Source organism: Trachymyrmex septentrionalis, unplaced genomic scaffold, assembly GCF_001594115.1.
Source record: "Trachymyrmex septentrionalis isolate Tsep2-gDNA-1 unplaced genomic scaffold, Tsep1.0 scaffold8, whole genome shotgun sequence".
NCBI lineage: Eukaryota > Metazoa > Arthropoda > Insecta > Hymenoptera > Formicidae > Trachymyrmex > Trachymyrmex septentrionalis.
This window is the reverse complement of record NW_017305987.1, coordinates 2,712,785-2,735,037: the sequence shown is the minus strand read 5'-3', so window position 1 is coordinate 2,735,037 and position 22,253 is coordinate 2,712,785. Positions and strand designations below refer to the sequence as shown.

The 22,253-nt window shown below is 34.7% G+C and overlaps 1 protein-coding gene across 1 annotated transcript in view; it reads left to right on the top strand.

Annotated features, from left to right (window-relative positions):
- Window positions 1–22,253, top strand: part of LOC108754477 (laminin subunit alpha-1) — a 169,339-nt gene that overhangs the window by 59,141 nt on the left and 87,945 nt on the right. The window contains exons 5-13 of the mRNA XM_018496769.1: window positions 3,813–4,049; window positions 4,495–4,656; window positions 5,163–5,459; window positions 6,723–6,983; window positions 7,084–7,331; window positions 7,430–7,664; window positions 8,779–9,005; window positions 9,634–9,821; window positions 10,238–10,519. Coding sequence (XP_018352271.1) covers window positions 3,813–4,049; window positions 4,495–4,656; window positions 5,163–5,459; window positions 6,723–6,983; window positions 7,084–7,331; window positions 7,430–7,664; window positions 8,779–9,005; window positions 9,634–9,821; window positions 10,238–10,519 — 2,137 coding nt within the window. The remainder of the gene's footprint in view (window positions 1–3,812; window positions 4,050–4,494; window positions 4,657–5,162; window positions 5,460–6,722; window positions 6,984–7,083; window positions 7,332–7,429; window positions 7,665–8,778; window positions 9,006–9,633; window positions 9,822–10,237; window positions 10,520–22,253) is intronic.

Here is a 22,253-nt window from a genome sequence, read left to right as displayed (position 1 = left end):
CTCTCTCTCTCTCTCTCTCTCTCTCTCTCTCTCTCTCTCGCAGCTGCATGCAGAAACATGAATCTCACCTTATGTCGCTACAATCCAAGAATGGATATTCTGTGTTCCATGCAGCCGGCTTTAACAGACAACAATAGTTTACTATGTCTCTTAACAACGCTGTCGCTAAAATTGCGAAATCCCTTCTCGCGATTATTCTGTGCAAAGTTCAAAATTAAAAAAATTTCCTACACGATATTCATAAAGCAACATTTATTTTCTCATGTTGCATTAGCGTCGCTATCAAAATACATTATTTGTACAGAATACGAATTAAATAAATTAAAAAATATTTTTATTTAAAAAAATAAAGTTCACCAAGAGATTAATTTTATTATTTAAATTATTTGTTATATATTATATAATATAAATATAATCTTTTTTTGATAAAATAATAAACATTAAAATTAGAAAAATTAATCTTTTTATATTATAATTACGAAATATTATTCTTGTCTTTAATTAAAATTGTAATAAATGAAAGAGAGATATGTGGAAAGTATAAAATTTTTTGCTTTCCGTTTTGGTTTTCAAAATTTTATTCACGAGACCTGCAGAATGACAAAAGATGTTACATTGAGCGTTACAATTTGTAGCGTTACTTGCTTTTGTGTCGCTGCCAATGTACTCAACATTCCGAGAATTTTGCAAACATTTCGCGAAATCGTGGACGCGTAATGTGAAGAACATTCATTATGTCATTCATGATGCAACGTTACGTTCTACCGCATCAGAATCACTACATCGCCGTAAAGTGGGCATTGACCTTTGCATTGTAGCTTACTCGTCGTGTAATTTTCACGACGTTTATTTATTTGATACGAGTTAAGTACACGCTCATTCAGCGCGCGTCCGTTGTTATGAATCGAAATGGGAATTGTTGAGGAAAGTGCAATGGCAGATACAACGTGAAAGCAAAAAAGAGATGCGCGCGATGATTGAGAGTATAGGGGACGTTGATTTCTTGCCTGTTTATCACTATGAACGAGAACACTGGGGAGTATTGTGCCATTATCAAGTCCGCATACAATGTTACGGTCACTTTCACAATTGATATTTCTTTCGTTGCACTTATCACTCGAATGTGTTTTAGTCAATTAACATTAATTACCATACGTTTGAAACAAATTTTTTTAAATGTTGCGAGATAAAAAAATGAATTATGGTAGCATTTTTTTAACTTTATTTTAAAATATTTTAAATTAAATTTTTTTATTGCAAATACACATAGATATATCATTTAATATTTTTACGTTAGAAAATCATGAATTTCTTTCTTGCCTGATGTACAAAATTTTCATGCGTTTTCGGTGGAAGATTTAAAATGCCTTAAATTTATTTTATGGTTTATTTATATACCATAAATCTTTCAGTTCCATAAAAAATTCTGTTTAAAAAAAATATTGATTTATCTACAAAAAAATATAATTATTTTTTTATGTAGTCATTCATATTATTGCGTCATCAATATCGTTCTTTTTAATGACGTTCTATTTAGTCGACTGCATACGAATTAGAGGAGAAATTTTCACGTGAGATTTATTTCTCGCAATTTTCAAGCAACATATAATTTATGAATCATAAACAAATGCGTAAACATGTTCTTGATTTATTAATGTTTAAATTATTGATTCCTATGTTTGAGTATATTTATTTTGACTTATATAAACCGAAAATTATTGAACCTAAAATTTATATATTTTTCTTTTTTTTAATAAAAGAGAAAGATTTGCTCCGAGCGATGAATTAGTCAAACAATCGGTCGTAAAAATTAAGGCCAACCATTCTGAGGCATCAGAAGGATTTCATTTTTCGGAGGCCGGGTTATCTTGATTCGAGAATAACGGCGCCGAAACATTATGGTTTCCGATGAAATGTAATTCAGGTTCATTAAACGTCGCCGTGGCGAAGAGTAATTGCAGAAATCGGGGTTTGATTGTCGATCGCAGACGGGGCAGCCATTATCATCGGCAGTAAATAATACCCAGCATGTGTTAATGGAGGGATATTGCAATTGACCGGAGTAGCCTGTTCGTTTGTCACGCCAATGATAAGGCCACACGCGTCGCGTTAACCCTTTCGCTCTTCCGCATGCATTCACGTTTATCGGACGCGCGATATTTCGGTGAAATCGAAGCTCATTAATCCTGCCGCAATTTATTTTCGGCTAATTCTTTGTGCGATTTCTTCGGCCCAATTCAATGTACTCTCCAATAAATACGAAGTCAATGCAAAGTAACTGACAGAGAGAAAGCGAGTTATCCGGTGATATTAATCATTAATCATTAATTAACTGTTATTTATAACTTGAAGATGATTATTGATTTTATTGTTACATTATAAAAGAACGATTTTAATGAAATATTAAAAAATTTAACTAGATCTGAAAAGAATTTAAGAATTTTGTTGGATCAAAATGATCATGTGGGACACTCCAGCTGATTACTGGAACATTAAAACTTTTTCCAGCATTACTTAAACATTCGACATAATTATTTTAATAATTCAACAAAATTATTTTCAAATCTATATATATATTTAGCTAAATTTTTAGATACTTCATCAAAATTGTTCTTTTCGTGTATAAAGTATTGTGGTATTGCAATTAATTATGACGGTTTTGTAATTGTTTTCATTATAATCTCATTATACTCAAATATAATCATATGTATCGTAATATTTGATATTATGAAATAAGAATACAATGGTCCTCGTTTGTCGAGAAAATTTAGAATTTACGATAAAACGTATTCAAATCTTTGAGCTGTTTATAGTTTCCTCTGTGATTGGGTAATCTGCTAATTCCACGATATTATGACATTCGCTGAATCTTTTAAACGACAAAGTGAAACTCGTAAACCGAATATATAATGTCCAGCGCAATGTGAACTCTACTCTATGCTTGGCAATATAGTTATCTGCGATTATATGCATATCGTTTGCACATTCGGATAGGCGACCGCGTCTATGAAGTCCCGTCTTTATGATCCGGCAATGCGGTAACATCCGGAGTAACATTACTGAATACATCGATTCATGACTAATCAATGAATCAATCAATTAATTTTGCGTCTCAAAGCGATTGCAGGTTAATAACTTACTTATCACAAAATTTATCAACTGATGAAGGAAAAATTGTTAATAAATATAATTAAATTATTTTTAATCCTTTGATATCATTCTCGGTACGGTATACATAATACACTGTAAAACATGTTTGTATTAATACTCTTGTTGTTAAAATTTTTTGTCGAAAAATTTTGTTTAACACGTCCGAATATTAATTTAAGATAATGTAATTATATTTGAGTATTTTATGTTAAATTAATATTTAACATTTCTTAGTGTCAAAATAACACAATGAGTACAAATAAAATAAAAAATGTATCTTAAAACGTAAATTCTAAGACTAATAGATATGTATACGTGTTAAATTAATCATATCATGAACGTTAATGAAGAACCCAACAATAAGTATTAAATTGTCATGTTATTAATTTCTTGATAATAATTAGCAAGTCAAAGAAACAGAACGATGACATAAATCCCAAGCAACTTTGCGATAAACAAGTTTCCACAAACAGACTCAAGAATGAGCAAAATTATTACATAGAGATATTGCAGCATAACTGGCAAACGCCTCCTCCTGTAGCCTATCTGCAACATATCTGTAATAGATCGCGCGTATTCGCCGTATGACTTAATAGATAAGCGTAACTTAAGAACACGGATATTCGCGGCATCTGATAAGCGTATTTCACGTTATCTCTCAGCATCAGGAATGCGAATGCGAGCGCCACACGTGCGGTGAAAGATGCGAAAAATGCTGCTCCATGTACAATCAGATCCCGTGGAAGCCCGGCACAGCTGGCAAGGGCTTTCACTGCGAGAAGTGCAACTGCAATGGCCATGCAACGTCCTGCAGATACGACCAGGAAGTGGCCGAGAGGAGAATGTCCATGGATATCCGTGGGAAATACCGAGGCGGTGGCGTGTGTGTCAATTGCTCGGTGAGATAATAAGAAGTTAAATGAAACGCAAACGCGTTCCATTTAATTGATACTATCCGCAATTAAATGCGTCCTAAAGTGACAAGCGCACGCATCCTGGAAAACGAGTCATCCTTTAAAAGAGAGTAATTAATTACAGAATAATATTTGAGTAATAATCTCAAAGTCTCTCAATTTTTTAAGGCCAAGTATTTCCTACATACACTTACGTACTTAAGGTACGATTTGAATATTATCTACAGAAAATTATACAAATAAAACATATTTATAGTTCTTTGTGTCCTTAGAAATTAACTTTTACTTGTGCGGTTAATAAATATCTATGAAATTATTAATATTTAATATTGAAAATATCGGATAAGTAATAGAATAAAATAGGATTATATATATAATTAAGAAATAAGGTATTACGAATACATTTGGAGACATATTTGCAAAATCTTAGGAACATACGACCGGTATAAACTGTGAAAAATGTGAGGTTGGCTACTACAGGCCGAATGGCGTTGCACCTGATGCATCGGAACCCTGTTTGCCCTGCGACTGTAACATACGTGGCAGTACAGGCTACTGCACTCCTGACGATTCTTACACGCGTATGGGAAAGGTAAGAGAATGCTAGAATTTCACAATTGCATAAATATCCTAACAAAAACATTTAATTACTCTCTTATTTCAAAAGTGACACCTCTAAAAAAAAATTAAGTTCACAGAAAAGGAAAAAAATAATTTTTTTAGCTGGATATAGAAAATTATCAAATACTATCGGCAAAAATAATAACTTGAACTTTTTTAAGTTATGTGACTTTTGAGATAAGAGGGAACGATATTATATTCAACAAGTTGAAAAATAAATTCGTGCGTATTAAAGTTTTTTTTAATTAACGTTTCTTAGAGCATTAAAAGTTTTTTATTTCTTCGTTATCCAACGTAAATTTACCGCGGTTGTTTTTGCTAAATCTTAGAGGAACGTCGTTCTTCTCTTCATCTCAGAGCCGCGTGTAATCGCTTGCGCGATCATGATTTACGCGCGTATCGATTATCTCGGTAATCTCTAAACAGGGCCGTTCTCACGATCGATCCTAAATGGTCTAAATACCAATCGTGCTCCAGGTAGCAGGTGCGTGCGAGTGCAAGCCGGGATATTCAGGATATAAATGCGATCAATGCGCTGCCGGTTATCGGCAATTTCCCGATTGCATGCCGTGCCCTTGCGATTCCCGCGGGATCCTGCCGTCCCATGATTGCGAGGGCGATTGTTTGTGCAAGGCGAATGTTGCCGGGGATTTCTGCGATCGTTGCAAACCCGGATACTTCGCGCTCACGAAGGATGATCTCGATGGCTGCATATCCTGTTATTGCTTTGGCGTAGCAGATCGCTGTACTACTGCGAGATTACAATACAGCATGGTAAGTCTTTTTTTTATATAAAAGTTGTAAGTCTTTATTTAAAAGAAACTTCTAACATGCTACATCTTTATTAGAATAGGAAAACTTGAAATACTGAAAGTTGTACACACAGAAAAATTTCATTCTATACTGTTAAGAAAAATGATTACTTAGTTTACTTTTATTCTATTAATTGTAAGTTATGTTTAACAAAAAATTTTATTGATAGTTTTAAGATATACAATTTTGAATAACTTATTATTATGTATTTAAAACAAGAATTTTTTTTAAGAATATCATAAAATATTATAAAGTTATCACGCGCGCGCGAAAGAAATTTTATATAATAAGTAAATCAATTTATTTAATTTAATATTGTTTAAAGTATTAAATTTCTAGGATTCAGAATTTATTTTGAATAAATTTGATGCTTGTGAATTTGATAGATTTGAGGATACATGAACTTTTGAAATATTTGAAACTTAAATATTAAAATAAAGTTAGTAGTGTTTATATTTTTCTGTGTGTAGTTCTGTGATTTTGCGCTGTTTTCTTTGTGTAATTCTATTATCTTTACTCAATCTAATTACCTAATGAATTTGAATTAGAAACTATAGTAATTACATTATCAAAATTGAGTGTCTAGTCTAAGGAAAATTTTCCTAGTTGAAAAATATACAGGAATTCGTTGCTTATTGAGACATTTTGTTAATAGGAGCAGTTAATCTTGAGTAACTCTATACGTATATGAGATAAGATTTATCCTGATTTATAGCGGAAAACCTCGTTTGTCAAGAGTCAAGATCAGGTTGACAGGTGTAAAATTTAAAACGATTAGTTAATGTTCTCCTCGCGGGCATATCATTCGGTTTAGGGCGTTAATCTTGAGCGACGTTCTCGTCGTGCATGATAAAGTGTATAAAGAGACAATTACAGTTTATCATTCTCGCCAATAAATTGCAGACCCGCAATTACTATGACAGCAATGACGTCGAACTGAAACGCACAAAAAACGCGAATTACGTTATAATATAGACATACATAAGAGCCTTTATGGCACATAATTTATTGAAACTTTATTAATAAAATTATTTTTTTTTACTAATTGTGTAAGATTATGAATAATATTAATTATCATAAATTGAAAAATATAATTAAATGATTCCTTGAGGAATCAGTTATCTCTTTTTTATTAAATACGATTTCGCGAAAAATAATTGGAATTAAGATAAAAGAAAAAAGCGATAATAGGAAGACGGGTCGTGTGACTTGCTTTTTTCTTAGATTTCTACACTGGAGAACTGGTTGGTGACTGACATGAACGCGTCTCGGGCAGTCGTTCCCACCTTGGACATGGACAACGAATGGCTAACTGTGGCAGCGTTCGACGTCGAGTATGACAGTCCTTTCTGGCTGGCGCCACAGATTTACACGGGGAATCGCGTATCCTCGTACGGCAGCAATCTTACGTACTCCGTTACGTGGGTTGTCATGCGAGGTGACACCAGTGGTAAACCGACCACGCAGCCCAACGTTATCCTAGTTGTAAATATCCGCTCTCGCATTTTTCCAAGCACATTTAATCCAAGCCCTAGGAAGAAAATAGACATATATATAATAACGTACAATTCACGCACTCGCGAAGGGTAACAATGGGATGCGCATAGCGTACGGCGAGGAACAGTACAATGGTCAAGAAGCTGAAATAGCGGTGCCTTTACGAGAGCAAGGCTGGTTTCATGTGCGAAGCGACGTTCAGGACATCCCGACCAGATTGAGGAGAACCGAGTTTCGCGGGGATCCTGTGACGAGGGCGCAGATGATGCGCGTTCTCGCCGATCTCAAGTACCTGATGATAAGGGCGCGATATCATTCGGAGCAAATCGAAGGAAGGTGCATAAATCTCCAACTCTTTATCGGGCGTACATCTCGCGCGTGGATTTTAGCTTTATAGTAAAGCGTAACGAAGCAATCTTTCTATTTCTTACTAGTCTCCAGTCTGCTATATTGACGGTAGGCGAATTATCACCGGATGGCGAAACCGACAATCTGATCGAAATATGCGAATGTCCCAAGGAATACACAGGAATGTCCTGCGAGAACTGTGCCTGGGGATACGTAAAGATGCCCATCAATGGTTCCGATCATCAGGACCGTCAGAAATGCGTGAAATGTGACTGCAATAGTCATGCGGGCTCCTGCGATCTCATAATGGGCGAATGTGGGGTGAGTTTCTATTAATTTTATTTTATATATAAAATAGAAACCAAAATATACATACAAGAAGCTAATAGAAAAATAGTTACTGCTGTTAGATGTCTTATTGTCCATAATAAAAATATTAAAGATAATGTAATACATCAAAACAATCAATTACCTATTAATATAATGGACTTAATAAATTGGCACAATTAATATAAGTTTAATAAATATAAATTATTTTCTAATATTACGAGTAATATATTAAAATAACTAAGTATATAGAAAAAATTTTTTTTATTAGCAAGAATATATGATGTAATATACAAACAAAAAGAAAAGTTCTCTAGTGTGCAACTGGCTTTAACGTAGCCACTCTGAAATTAATTTCTCGTGGCTGATCTTCAGCCGGTATAGCAGCATACTTAAAGTACCTGAACTCACATGGATCCTGTGATCTGCGGCAGCTATATAGATTACGGGATCTATAGATCGCGCGAGCTATTTTACCGACTCAGCAATGAAAATCCTTTACTTACCTATTCGTTGTATATTCATGCCGTGCAGATAGCGATACTAGTTTTAGCTTTCTGTAGGAAAATTTAATTTTTCCACAGAGATGACTAATCCGCAGTCATTTGGGCTTAGCAAACTCATGGATTCGAACTCAACACACTGCGGATACTCATATTCATTTACGTCACTACACTTATATACACATACTTTCGTGAAAAATAATGTGAAAAACTACCGAAAAAAAGTAAAATAAAAATAACAAAATGCTCATACTTGTATTTGATAGAACAAGGACTAACCCAAATTAAAATTATTTTTATTCAAAGCCGCTTATAAATATAAAGATGAAAAAAGAAATTTTGTTAAATTTTTAAAACTTATAAATTCAATAAAAAATAACGATATGCAAAGTTGACTCTTTATTTTTTTCTCGAATTCAATTTTTTATATTATTGCGATTTTAATTTAGATCACTTTTTTTATATTTAATTTTTTTAGTAAATAAATAATTTTGCCATTAATTGAAAGAGTTAAAACTTTTAATTGTAAAATTAATTTATACCGGCGGTTTTTAGACTAATATTTAATTTTAATTTACGTGGCATGTCGTTTGCATAATTTCCAGACGTGTGAACATCATACGGTAGGTCCAAAATGTGATCGTTGCGCTACAGGATATTACGGTATCGCAACGAGAGGCACCAGCGAGGACTGTAAGAAATGCGCGTGTCCACTTTTCGTTGACTCCAACAATTTCAGTCCGAGTTGTCAGCTTGACGATCCCACTGATATGAATAGCGGATACGTGTGCACGCAATGTCCTGAAGGATATACCGGAGATCATTGCGAAACGTAAGGAAAATAAATAATACATATATATTTTACATAAATATCTTTTATAAAATTGTAAAGTACAATGATTAAATTGTTAATAATAAATATGCAAACGCCTTAATTACATTATTCATAGTAAATTAATTAATTACAATTGTCTCTTACAATTGCATTTAGCAATTTTATACTCTTTTAAAAGGCTATATTTTGATCTTATGAATAAAAAATTTATATTAACCTTTTGCCCTACGATTTAAGTTCCGATGGCACGTGCCATAATCAATAAAATGTTTTGGAATTTACGTTTGAAAAAAATTTTTCTCGTAAATGTCATGATAACCATCGTAAAGTATAGACTTTCCTCTTACAAATTAAAAAAAATTAAACTTTGTACAAACGACATATCACGGATCTCATCCATAATATTCATGTTTGGCCTGATTTCTTTACCACGAGTCTCACACGATATTGTAGGCGAAAGGGTTAATATATGAATAGACGTTTAATTTAACATATTATAACAAAAAATAGTGTAAAATGGCTATAATTGTTAGACGTCATTGCATTTTTTTGAATACAATCGAGTAATAATTATTAAAATATTATCATCGAAACGGAAGGCTTTAATTTCGATTTGGGTGAAAAGTTGTGATATAGGATTCTACGGTAATCCTGTGATACCTGGCGGTACTTGCGAACGGTGTCCTTGCAACGGTGGTGCCTGCGACCAGGAAACGGGTCGATGTTTGGAATGCCGCGGCAATACTGAAGGCTGGAAGTGCGAGAAGTGCAAGGAAGCGCATTATGGAAATCCTCTGGAACAGAATTGTATGCGTAAGTACCTCCATACTTTACGACAATCTCTGTAAACTCTAAAATTGTTCAATAATTGCGAATAGTCATCTCGGATTTCGATATTTTTAAAATTATTTCTGTCTTCCGTATTTGATATCAATTTTCTTTTTTACACGAAAATATATTTGTATTGAAAGTTACTACTAGTAACATAATTATTGACACGATATTGCTGAAATGCGTTTTATACCCCCAACATTTAACTAATATATCATTATAATTATCAATAAACTGCTACTAAGATTTATCGAATGCTTATGACAGATCTGCCAAAAATAGTGACAGTCAGGGACTTTCCACTACAAAATAAATTAACATAGCAATTAAATTAAAGGACATATCATTAATTTCATTAATAGGACATATTACGAGCATGGGTACCGTTTGTGTTTCAGCGTGCGACTGCTCACCCTTTGGTAGCAATTCAGTCCATTGCGAGCAGACAACCGGTCAGTGTCCTTGCAGGCCTTTGTTCACCGGTCGTGACTGTTCCTCGTGCATCGAGGGCTACGGGAACGTGACCGCAGGTTGCCGAGAATGCAACTGCGACGTGGGTGCCATCGACGGGTTCTGCGATTCCGTAAGCGGTGTGTGCAGGTGCGCGCCGAGCGTGGTCGGCTTCCGGTGTGATCGCTGTAACGTGGACCACTACGGCTTGTCGGCGGATGGCTGCAAAGGTAAGTGCCGTCATCGGTATGCTCATGCTTTCTTTTAGATTCTATTATTGGGCTCTGACTTTTGTCGCGATACGAAGTAAGTCCGTGATATTATATCATTGCTTGCTATGGGAAGACATTTATCTTCAAACATGTCTCTTTCACTCGAAGGAGATTTAGAAATTCGATTAAAACCACAAATAAAATATCCAGTTTTTAAATTAAAAATTATTTAGGAATATGTTCATTATAAAAACTTATCACGCATTTATACTTTTCGTTATTAAAATGAAATTAAAATGACATACGAAAGTTCGATGAAAGAATCGATAATCTCTCGGACTTTTTCATAAGTAGAATAAGATAAGTCGCGCATAAATATTAATAAGTCTAATTTCTTTCAAGAGAGAATTGCGTCAAGTTTAGAAACAATTTATACGCTATTAATTTTAACAGCTGTAAAGTTTGTCTTACGAATTATGTATCCACTTTTTATAGCTATGTTTAGTATAGAACAAACATATGTAGATTAATTCCCATTGAATTATCTAATATTTTTCTTTTCTATCGTAAAACAGATAAATTGTCAATCTGAAAAAGATTAAAATGCTCCCATAAAAAGATTTGATGATTTTCTTATAAATATCGTAATCGATTTTATTTGTGAATTGCATTGCAATTCTATTATTTTATTAATTTAAAACGGTAATAAAATGCACCTTATTCGTATCCATCTAACAGATTAATCACAGTATTATTGTGGGCCTTGAAGGCCTTACATACATCGATACGAAGGTAGTCCCATGCCTGCTTGCGTTCAAGCAAGACACGAATGCGAAGAGTAATGCGCGGCTCTTCATCTTACTCTAATGCAAACTCGCGATATTTATCCCAGCCTATTCTAAGTACGCTGCACTTATCTACCTTGACAGGCAGTTTAGAAACGTTGCCTGAGATTTACGGTACTGAAGCATACTTTTATTGCAGAATACCGTTCGCGTAATCCGTTTAGACTAATTTTAATTTACGATCACGTTTACGAGCGCACATTGTTTCGCATGGATCGTCAAACACTGCATCGATCTTCGTTCGTCTTTCTTGAGTAATTTTCAAATCGTAAAAGTTAAAGCTTAAAGTTGTGGAAGTACAATTTCATAAAAAGTGTATGTTTTCATAAATACTTATTTATATCATAATTGTATATTTATACTCGTATATATCTTTATAATGTGTAAAGACTAGAAAAAGAAAGCGAAAAAAATCCCGAATGATTAGTATCGCGTTGCTGATTCTATACATATAAATATATTTATTTTTAACATCTTAAGAAGCTATAAACGATTGCTGATAGAAGATCGAATTGAGTATGCGCAGCATAGACTGATTGAGGCGATTAAATGAAATGTCGGGCAACTTCAACTTAGAGCCGGCCGCAAAAGTGAGGCAAAAAGCAAAGCTACCGGCGTGTAAATTGGATTCAACAGAGACGATAAAGAGCACCAAAAGTGAAGTTCATCGCGCGAGATAACTCGAGCCTGGTACGACGTAATATTCCGGTTCGCATTAAAACGTTATGAAGATATTTACAAGTAAAGAAAAGCAGCGACGAGAAGCCGCGCTAAGCTGAGAAAATTTTGATACGATATCAGAATTTAATGTCCCTGACGAGCGAGACAAATGATCTTGTGAAATTTATGTGTGAAATCCGGATTTTACACGCCTCGTTGTGGCGGCACCTTTACGATTGAGTCGGTCGACAAATTCCGCTTGCGAACACTTGAGATCGGTCCGTCAGATCGCCAGCTACTATGAGGAACCCCATAAATCGCAATCATTCAGCGTCGTCGGCCGGATCTCGCGAATCCGAGACGCTCTCTCGTCATCGCGCTGATAACCGAGGTTTCTACCGGTCGCGTAATCTACAGTCGCTCGAAATCCCGTTACGAGGGGGGGGGGGAAAGAATCGTGCGATCTCGATGGAGGATCTAAGGTATCGTCGGCTTAGTACTAAAACGACCGGTCTGCGTATCATAATTTAACTCGGTTTACGCGATGCGTAAATCTCTCTTCTAATTACTTGACGCGAAAACCTTATATGAGATGTTAAAGGAAATGAGAAATATTCTTTTTCCCATATTAATTTATTTTTCAATACTCGTATGGTTTGGATAATTGCGTTAAATTCCAAGGAAAGTATATTAATCGTTCATAATTGGAACAAGTGTCTCAAACGTGTTTTGATTAATTATCTTATTTATCTGATTTACACACGAAAAGACTGAATTTGCTGAAGTATCAAAAAATTTAGCTAAATATAAATGATTTTGTTGGATCATGAAAATAATTATGTAGAATACTCAAGCATGATGAACGATAACAGCAAAATTTTTAATATTCAAGCCACCAGCTTGGCTGCACAATAATATTTTCAGATCTGTATGTACAAATCTCTCAAATTTTTAGATATCTTGGCAAAGTTCTTCAGTCCTTCTGTGTAGAAAAAAAACGTTATTTTTCTGCCAATGAAGATAACGCAGAAAGGGATGATGAATTTCATCGGTAATGAGGATTGACTGGAAGATCGACTATTCGTAAGCAATGCGTTAGTTTAAGCATACGTCATAAGTGGCATCAGATACGCAGATAGATACCCGCGAGACACGGCGCGCTGTTCATGAGTTTCTGGTTTATTTAGATAGATCTAGTTCGTTTCAACCTGAGGCTCTCGAGAGAGCCGTCCACGATGTTAATTAACTTCCTGTGATGGAATGCCACCTACTTCTTTCTTTCGTCTACAGATGATACGCTCCGTTTAACGTGGATCGCCTCAACGGCGACATAAATGACGTTGATGCACCTGTCAGATTATTGCTATCAGTCACGGAAACAGCCATTTCAAATCCTGCAATTGCGCATGCTACACTTATGCAGTAGTTCAATCATGTACGATGTCCTAAGCAAACGTGCGGAGAGGTCCAGCTTTATTGGATGATTTCATTTATTTACATATTAAGCTGTTTCCCAGAATTAAAATATCTTTAAAATACGATTTCCTTAGTAATATAATTGCTTACAATAAATTATCGTTGTAGCAGTTTATTTCTCAATTCTTGAATTTTTTGTTTATTTTATTAATATAAAATTACCTCCAAGAGATTTAAAAGAAAATTACGTCCTATACATCAAGTGGGTAACATTAACGACGAGAAACAGCATTACGTATTCGCGATTTCGATATCGAGATATTGCGACGTAAACTGAGACTGGCGGTTTTCCTTGCCGACCGGGAAATTAATTCGATGTGCATGGGACTATCGATAATGGCCCGTAAATGTCGCGTTGCGGATGTTAATGATTAATCGTTATCTGAATCATCAAGATTTTGCGATTGTAGTCGGCGAAAGTTTAGAAATACGCATACCGACGTCAGCTTGTCAAAGAGAGAAAAAAAGAGAGAGGGAGAAAGAAAGAAAGAGAGACCGCAAAGTGCAACATACATCGCATTGAATGCTAATCACAGGATGGCAGCTTGCATAAATAAGTGATGGATGGATATTTTGTAAATTTAGTTTATGTTAATAGGATATATTTATTTTAAATACTTTGTAGCATAAACACTTTCTTTGCTGATTAGTGGTGATGCTAATGTATGTATCAAGACAGAATTTTCGTTTAATAAGCTTAAGATCTTGTTCTGCAGGCTAAATATATCTTCCACTAGCGCGACGTTTTTACTATCTTATCCTTAGTTATGCGAAGGGACTGCTCATGCGTGAATAACGTAGGCGGGCGATCGAGACGCGAATTGTAAATTTTAGATTGTACCGGCGCCGCCTGCACGTCAAAGGTCTCGAGACTCCCTAGATATATCGGTCGAGTTGAACATTTCTGCGGTATTTGCAAAATCATCTTGACTGTATTGTTAAACGAGAAAAGGAGGCGGGTGTCAACTGGCAGCGACTCGGAATAAATTACATGGTGTCGATGAACCATATTTGCGATCCATCTTTAAAAATATTTTTAAGTAAATATTAAAAAAAATAAGACATATATCAGCATTGATTATCTATTAAAAATTATGGATATTAAGACAAGAATCATACTTTTTGAATTTTATTCAGTCTATAAATTCTACGACATTTAAAGTCATTAAACTGTGAAATTTCAATAGATCTTAATCTTTATGCTAATGAGTATACTAATTAGTATATCATTTTTATATTGAAAAAAAATTTTTTTAAATATTAAGATAATAATAATTAAGAATGTATTGTAGGATGTAAATTCACAAATTGCTACGCGATATTTTTAGAAAATTCTCTACATTTTGACATATTAATATCACTATTAATCAGAAAAAAAAACTGTTAAAGAGTATATATATCCAATTGATATAAATCCAGTTAATACAACTTAGTATATTGCATAAAAAATCAATACCTATTTATGTGAGCAGCTTGTAATTAGCATTTAGTGCGTTGCATTTTGCACGTTGCAGTTAAGAATTGTATACAAGTCAAGGCATTTCTGAGACTCAAGGTATTTCTTTATCTCTCGAACCCATTTTTAGTTTACCGCATCTTCTAATATCTCATAATGTATTTACTATAAGATTTTCCGACTTACCGGCTTATTAATTACCCCTCATGAGGATATATTAATTCAGCTTATGTAATGAAACGCAACGCACTAACTCAACGCATGTATCCCACGATAGAATTGAATGGACATGCAAATATTAAGCAGCGCAATTAAGTAAATCAGGAAAGAGAAATCGAGAGAAAAACGTATGTGTTATTCCGCGGCGGATCTATTCGATCGTGATGTTCAAAGACAGCCTTATCCTAATTTAAGTGGCATAATTAACGTAGTCGACGTGCTTAAAGCGCGTCGCGCGACACACTACGACGTAGCACCTTAATAAAATCGTATTTTCCACCGAAGACCGGAATCGTGGCTTCTCGCGTGCCTCTCGGAGTCAGTGCAGTGAAATCTCGCTTATCAGAATAAACGTCGGGAGATAAGGCGGTTTATAAACCGGAAGAATTTGTAAATCGAGAAGTCGTATTCATCTACGTAAAGAAAAATGCTCGCCACGAAACATTTTTTAATATAAACTGTACGGGGCGAGTTTTTTTGAAAACCGTATCTTGCAAGAAGATCTATAATATCGCAGGTATTTTAATTAGACATCTGCGGAGAGTCCATGGAATTTACGATAAATGGTCTTTAAAATTATAGACACATGAAACCGCAGGTCTATTTAATTATAGATTTGAACGAAAATTTCTGCGGTTTTTAGACACCTGCGAAATTGAAGTATCCTGCAAGAAAGAAGCAATAAATTTCACAAACCAAGAGAATATAATTTCAGAGAATTTAGAATTTGGAGATTCGTAGAATTGAAGAGATTATAGAGGATTCTAAAAATCATATATTTTCGGAACTATAAAAAAAGAATGGGAAATTTTGTGTGAAATATTTGATTTGGAATTAAAAATATGTGAAAAATTTGGAGATTAAATTAATTACAATTAGAGAAAGCAACCATGCTGATAATAAAAACAGTTTGAAATGATAACATCCAAAATTTATTTTTTATTTTTTATATAAAATTCTATTTTTATCGATAACTCTTTACTTCAAAACCATTATAATACGAAGTTCAGATAAATACAGTCGCACTATGCATCATCCGGACGTACCAAAATAACTGCTGCCACGCAGGCTGCTGATGCGGTCGAGACACAATTAGCGGTACAATCTTAATCGGGACACACGCCAAAACGAACTCCCGTCTTTATTTGAGCAAACGAGAAGGTCGGCAAAAAAGAAAACTCGAGGATGCCGCATAAACGAGTCATCGTTATTCCTGCCTTGGATTTTGAGTTTGCTCAATGACTGCTGCTTTTCAATATGTTTCAATCTTCGAAATTTGAAATTTTTAATTTTGTAAAATTTACAACACGAAACATTAACGTTAATATTTCTTTTTTTTTAAGCTTTCTTCAGTTTTTATTATTGAAAATTATTGATATTGAAATTAGAGAATCGTCAGATTTTAATCTAACAATTATTATGCCTGTTTCCACCAACGTGGATTAACTTTAATCTCCTTTAACTTATTTCATATCCTTTTTAACTATCATATCTTTTTAGAACTAGAAAAAATAAAGAGTTAGTTAATCAAGATTAAAATTAAATTACGTAAATGTTAACAATAAAACGTAACGACGCGTGAGGCATTTTCTCAGCTTATCGTTATTCTGCGAGTTATGAACTATTTTCAAGGTGTTTTACGGGCATATCTAATCGCGGATCCAACTATTTGCAATAATAGACGGATACTTTTCTTGTTCGTTATTGTGGACGCGTTCCGGTCATTACCGAGCTTCACCTCGTAAAAGCGCCGCTCTCGCTACCAGAGCGGCAATTCCTCTCGCAAGAGAGATTCTCAATTAAGCCTCCACTTGCGCTCACAATATGCAACAATAGCGATGTAACATGCGTACGCTAGCCGGATAATGTATACGCATTATACCTGAATAATGATTGGTGGACGGAAATCGGCGGACATAATAAGTATAACTTCTGTCTGTGCGTTTGTGCTCGGCGCCCTTGTAACCGCGAAAAAGATTTAGAGATCGTTGCACACTTAAATTTTTCGGCGAAAAACATGCGGCTCTGGGGTCCCAAAATCCGTATCTCGATCTTTATTTCAATCTTTCGCTAGAATTTTGTTAATTAAATATAGTTTTTTGAATATGGGAATTTAAATCTATTAAGGATCTAAATTTTTAAAAATATTTAGGTATTTTTTACTGATAACCCTTTGATTTTATTTCATGAAGTGTGATTATGATTTAATCGATTTTTGGAATTTTTGAAAAATCGCTTTCATAAATTATATTTTTAATAGCCAGAGCTAAGCAGATTATCCCGAAGGTTTCGGTTTCACAACACAATTGCACAGCAGTCTCGCGTTTCACGCAAAGTACTTTGCCCATTTACGTTGGTAACGATAAGTACACAATGCGTCTCGCACGAATATTACGGTGCCGTAACGCGGCGTAACATTGTGAGACACGTAAGTGCGAAACACAGCTCGCAGTGGAAATGCTCTTAGCGCATTAGTATTCGCGCGAATGAGCAGAATTGGCGTTGTTCGCCTCGTCGGCTGAACGTAGATTGCATCGGGAGAGACGCTGCATAATACGTAATGTGTATACGTATGCGGCAGCAATGAGAAATCGAACTACCGTTTCCACAAAGTTCTATTTGTCCCTGGGGGCATCTAAACTTCTGCATAAGCAAGTTTGCATTTAACGCAATCTTTGCATAGATGAATCACCAGTTTCGTATTGTCAACGTTCTTAGGTCACAATGATATTTTCTCGCAATCGTTCGTCGTAAAAATGACCTAGTCCAGAAGAAAGACCCGTTATTAAAACGACATGGTATTTTCTCAACTGACCAATGTTTCAAATGAAGTAATTATCTTCTTGATTATTCCTTTGAAAGTGTTAATCAGATATCGGTTGATGTATAACTAAGAACTGGCAGGTAACATATCTATTTTAATTTTTTTAATAATTACTTTGTAATAAACTGCATGGAAATAATGACTTTGCTGAAGTATCGAAAAATTTAGTTAGATACAGATCTGCAAATAATTTTGTTGAACCATCAAAATAATTACGAAGAAATCTCAAGTATGATAAGCAATGCTGCAAAAGTTTTGACATTTTAGCAGTTAGCACGAGGAATTAGTTCTACATACACTGTTAAATTTACAGTGTCAAATTTAATTTAAGTACAGCTACTGCTCCTACTCAATATATTTATTTTATAAACTGAAACAATGATTAAATTTGACTGTTATTAGTGGCATTTAACTATTGTATTATTTTAGTAAATAAAATAACGATTGAGTAAAAGCGGCTACTTAAATTTGACACTAAATTTGACTATAGATTTAATAGTGTAATTATTTTGATCGTCTAACAAAATAATTTTTAGATCTAACTAATTTTATATACTTCAGCAAAACCTTTTTCATGTATCAGTTTTTTATACTCGCACCCATAAAAATGTGATTTCGCTATTTAAAGATCGAGTATTGTATATATCTGTCCGCGATATTAGCTACATTTCCGTAGCTGCGAGTATACGAAGCATCGCGGCGGTGACCGTCGCGGCAAACGACGATAATTACCTCGGCGCGTTTCCCGGAGGCTCTTCTATGGCATTTTTTTACCGTCTACCAGAAGCAATTCCCGTCGCATATATACGTCGCCCGCGGTTCTCGGGTTTCCGTCCGGATAAGTCGATCTCCCAGGGCGAGAGACTCGCAGTCCGCCCACGTGTGCGCCGCGGTATCACGACCGCGGATCTGCATAAGCAGATGTAGATGCACGTTCGCGGATAGCGGCGGAAAATAAAGAGCGCGGTTTTACAGCCGAAGCCGGGCGATCTTGAGGAATCGAGGCTCGACGCTGCTCGTTAGAATTTTTTCGCGTCTCGAAGACGACGTTAAACGCGAGTAGCTGCCTCCTCGGAAGCCATTCGAATCCTATATGAAAGAAATGCCGACTTTTAGTTAACGGCGCTTTGAATAACGCATTCACATATTTGTATTAAAACTATTTAAAGCGGGAGTAAAATATGTGAACATGTGATAGTAAAGATAGAAGGATAGTAAGATAAAAATCCAATATGAATTCAGAACACATCTTTATATGCGTAAAACATTGATTCTATTTAATTTTTCTTTTCTTACAAAGTATAACATTTCTTTGGATTTTTATCAATAGGAATTTCTTTTCAATTTTACATTACGACACTAGCTGTTCTATGCAGAGGAATCCGGATCTCTTTAGGAAACTGATCGACTAGCGTGCTGATTCGAAACAAACGCGATTCAAGCTGATAAGAAACGACGCCCATCTCCACGCAAACGATTTCGCGGCACATATTACAAACGTTCCATTTACTTAGTGAGCTCATGAATTCAAGCGTTATCTAACGGTTGAAATTCCATGAGCGTGGTATCCCGCGATGAGTTTGGAAAAGACTCATTTTATAGCACACTTCATGGCTTCGTCTTTTATCAGTATACATTGTTTCATAAATTGGTCCTATAAAATATCATCCTTGATCCTAAGTGGTTCAGCATCCTTAGTATTTAAATCGATCCTTATATTTGAGACAGTTTTAAGTATAGTATTAAGATATCATAAGCCAATTAGAGGGCTGTATTAGCATCTTAAGACATTACTTAAGATGATCTTAAAATAATAACGAATTATGAATACTGCTCTTAATGTCTATTAAGCTAACAAGCCAAGAGATGTTTATAATTTTATAAATCTAAATTTTTAAAGATAAAAGAATAAAATCAAGATTTCTGAGTGAAAAAAGTTTCGGGCAAAAGTAATTAAATTGCGATTCAAATCTCTTTTTTTTTTTTTTTAGGAATTATTGCATTATTTGATGTTTATGATATTCTAACAAAATTGAAGAATATACTTAATAAATTTATAAGAAAATGAAAAATGAATTAATAGGATTAGTTGAATATGTAGAACTTAGTATCCAAACGAAACTGTTTAATACAAGCATTGACATTTCATTTAAATATTTCGTTTTGGTCAATGAATCCAATGATTCATGATATGATAGTATACGACATATTGGATTTGATTATTATTATTTTTGACATTCTGTAAAGAATAGCGTGGCAAAATTTAAATTAGTTTATATTAAAAGCACTTAATTAGCACTAAATTGTGATACAAATATTTTTTATATTATCATATTAACAGTCATATTAACAAGTAACTTTTTAACAGTCATGTTTCAACTTTTTTTAAAATTAGCACAAAATGATTTGTTGCTAAACTGTTATAATAACAAAATCAAAATTAGAAAAATAAATTAGCACATAAAGAGCACTAAATTCTCCTAAACATTTCACCTAATTCTGCTTATGTTGACATGCTAGTTTAGATCTCAAATATTTGAGATCTTTAAACAAATATTATTTAATAAAGCTGTTTTTAATTTATTTTTTGTTAGATACTAAAATATAAATTTACATCAATTTCTAGCAGTGCTTCGTACTTACGAACAAGACTGTACATTAATTTCTTAAATATTTTAGTAAATAGTTCAATTTTTTGCTTGCTCGATTTTTTGTGAATACTATAATCAATCTTTATTTATATCCTTTGTATTAAAAAAGGAAAAGAGCTGAATAAACGTGATATAAAGATCACAGGTCTGTCTTTTCGATCATCGGGAACGCATCAGTTAAGCATCAGCGACAAGCACCGCGACAGCGCTGATAAAACATAGAGATGTTAAATCGCCGCGACATATATGTACTTGAATTACTTCTTGATCGGCTCGGTCATGCAGTATGAGTGACGCTTAATATCTCGTCGGGTACGATACTCCATTTCTTACGCGCCGAGCTGTGAAGAACAGACTTGCAGCTTCCATTCCGGAATAATACCTTATCGATCATGCGGCACGATAAAACGTCATTTCCTTTTTAAATCGTCGCGAACGTACGAAGTGCGGCCGATTTGTGGGTCCGATAAAATCCTTCCACATAGCACGGCTTGCCACCGGTTAACAGGAACGAAAACATTTCGCGAATCTCCCGCACACAGTTCCCTTGTCTCTTCTTCGTCTTCTTCTTCGCGTGGTTTCTCTTGCGATGTAAAAACTCGACGCGCGAAATTGCGGAATGCCGTTTCATCCATCGCGACATCGTGATTTTTCAACAACAGTCTGTTCCAAATTATGGGCGAAAGTACTTTGAAATACAGAGATTCGATTTATAAAACAACCCAGTGATGCAATTTATTAAAAATAAAAAATTATTAATTCTCATATTTCTGTCAGTTTTATCTTAATTTATATAAATTTATTGTCATTTTTTATTATATATTGATTTATGTTTATATTAGCTTTATATCGGTTAAAACAAAATAAAAATATCAGATTTGATGTGAGTTTAACTTTTAAGAGGTAGGTAGGATGATCACAGCATCCCAGATATAATTTTCTTTAAAACTTTGGAAAAAGGAAATAAAAAGTATTGCCGAGTTATCCAGAAGCCTTAAAGTTTATCATTTTTATTTCTCTCTCTCTCCTCTCTCTCTCTCTCTCTCTCTCTCTCTCTCTCTCTCTCTCTCTTTTTCTCTCTCTCATAAAGGCATATTTAATACAACTTTAACTATGACACAATGTACTAGCAAAAAATATAACTAAAATTAAAATTAGACATTCTTATTATTCTAATTATAATAAATTAACGATTATATTAGAGACCACCAAGAGCTGCTGATCGATGAACATTAGACCACGTAGCTCATTACCGAGGCACGCATTCGACACCCTGCGGATCTTTCGATTTCTCTCGCGGTTCGAAATCGAAGTTCTACATCATCTCCATCGAATGTCGAAAAGATCATCGTTATCAGATTTAATTGGTGCCCGCCGATCGGTCCGGCTGCCAAGCTAGCTTCTCCCCAGTGGATTCACTAGCGAGCACGTATACTCGCTAATGATGCAATCGGCCCATCAGATACTCCTGCAGCCCAGCTTCTGCTTCTTCTTTTTCCTTCTCTCTTTCCTCTTTATTCCGTCCCTCTTGCGCGGCTGGTCCTTAACTCCTTATATACCCACCTGACTATACAACGAGTCTGTACGTCTCGTTCGAAGCGCGTGGGCTGTGCTTCTAACG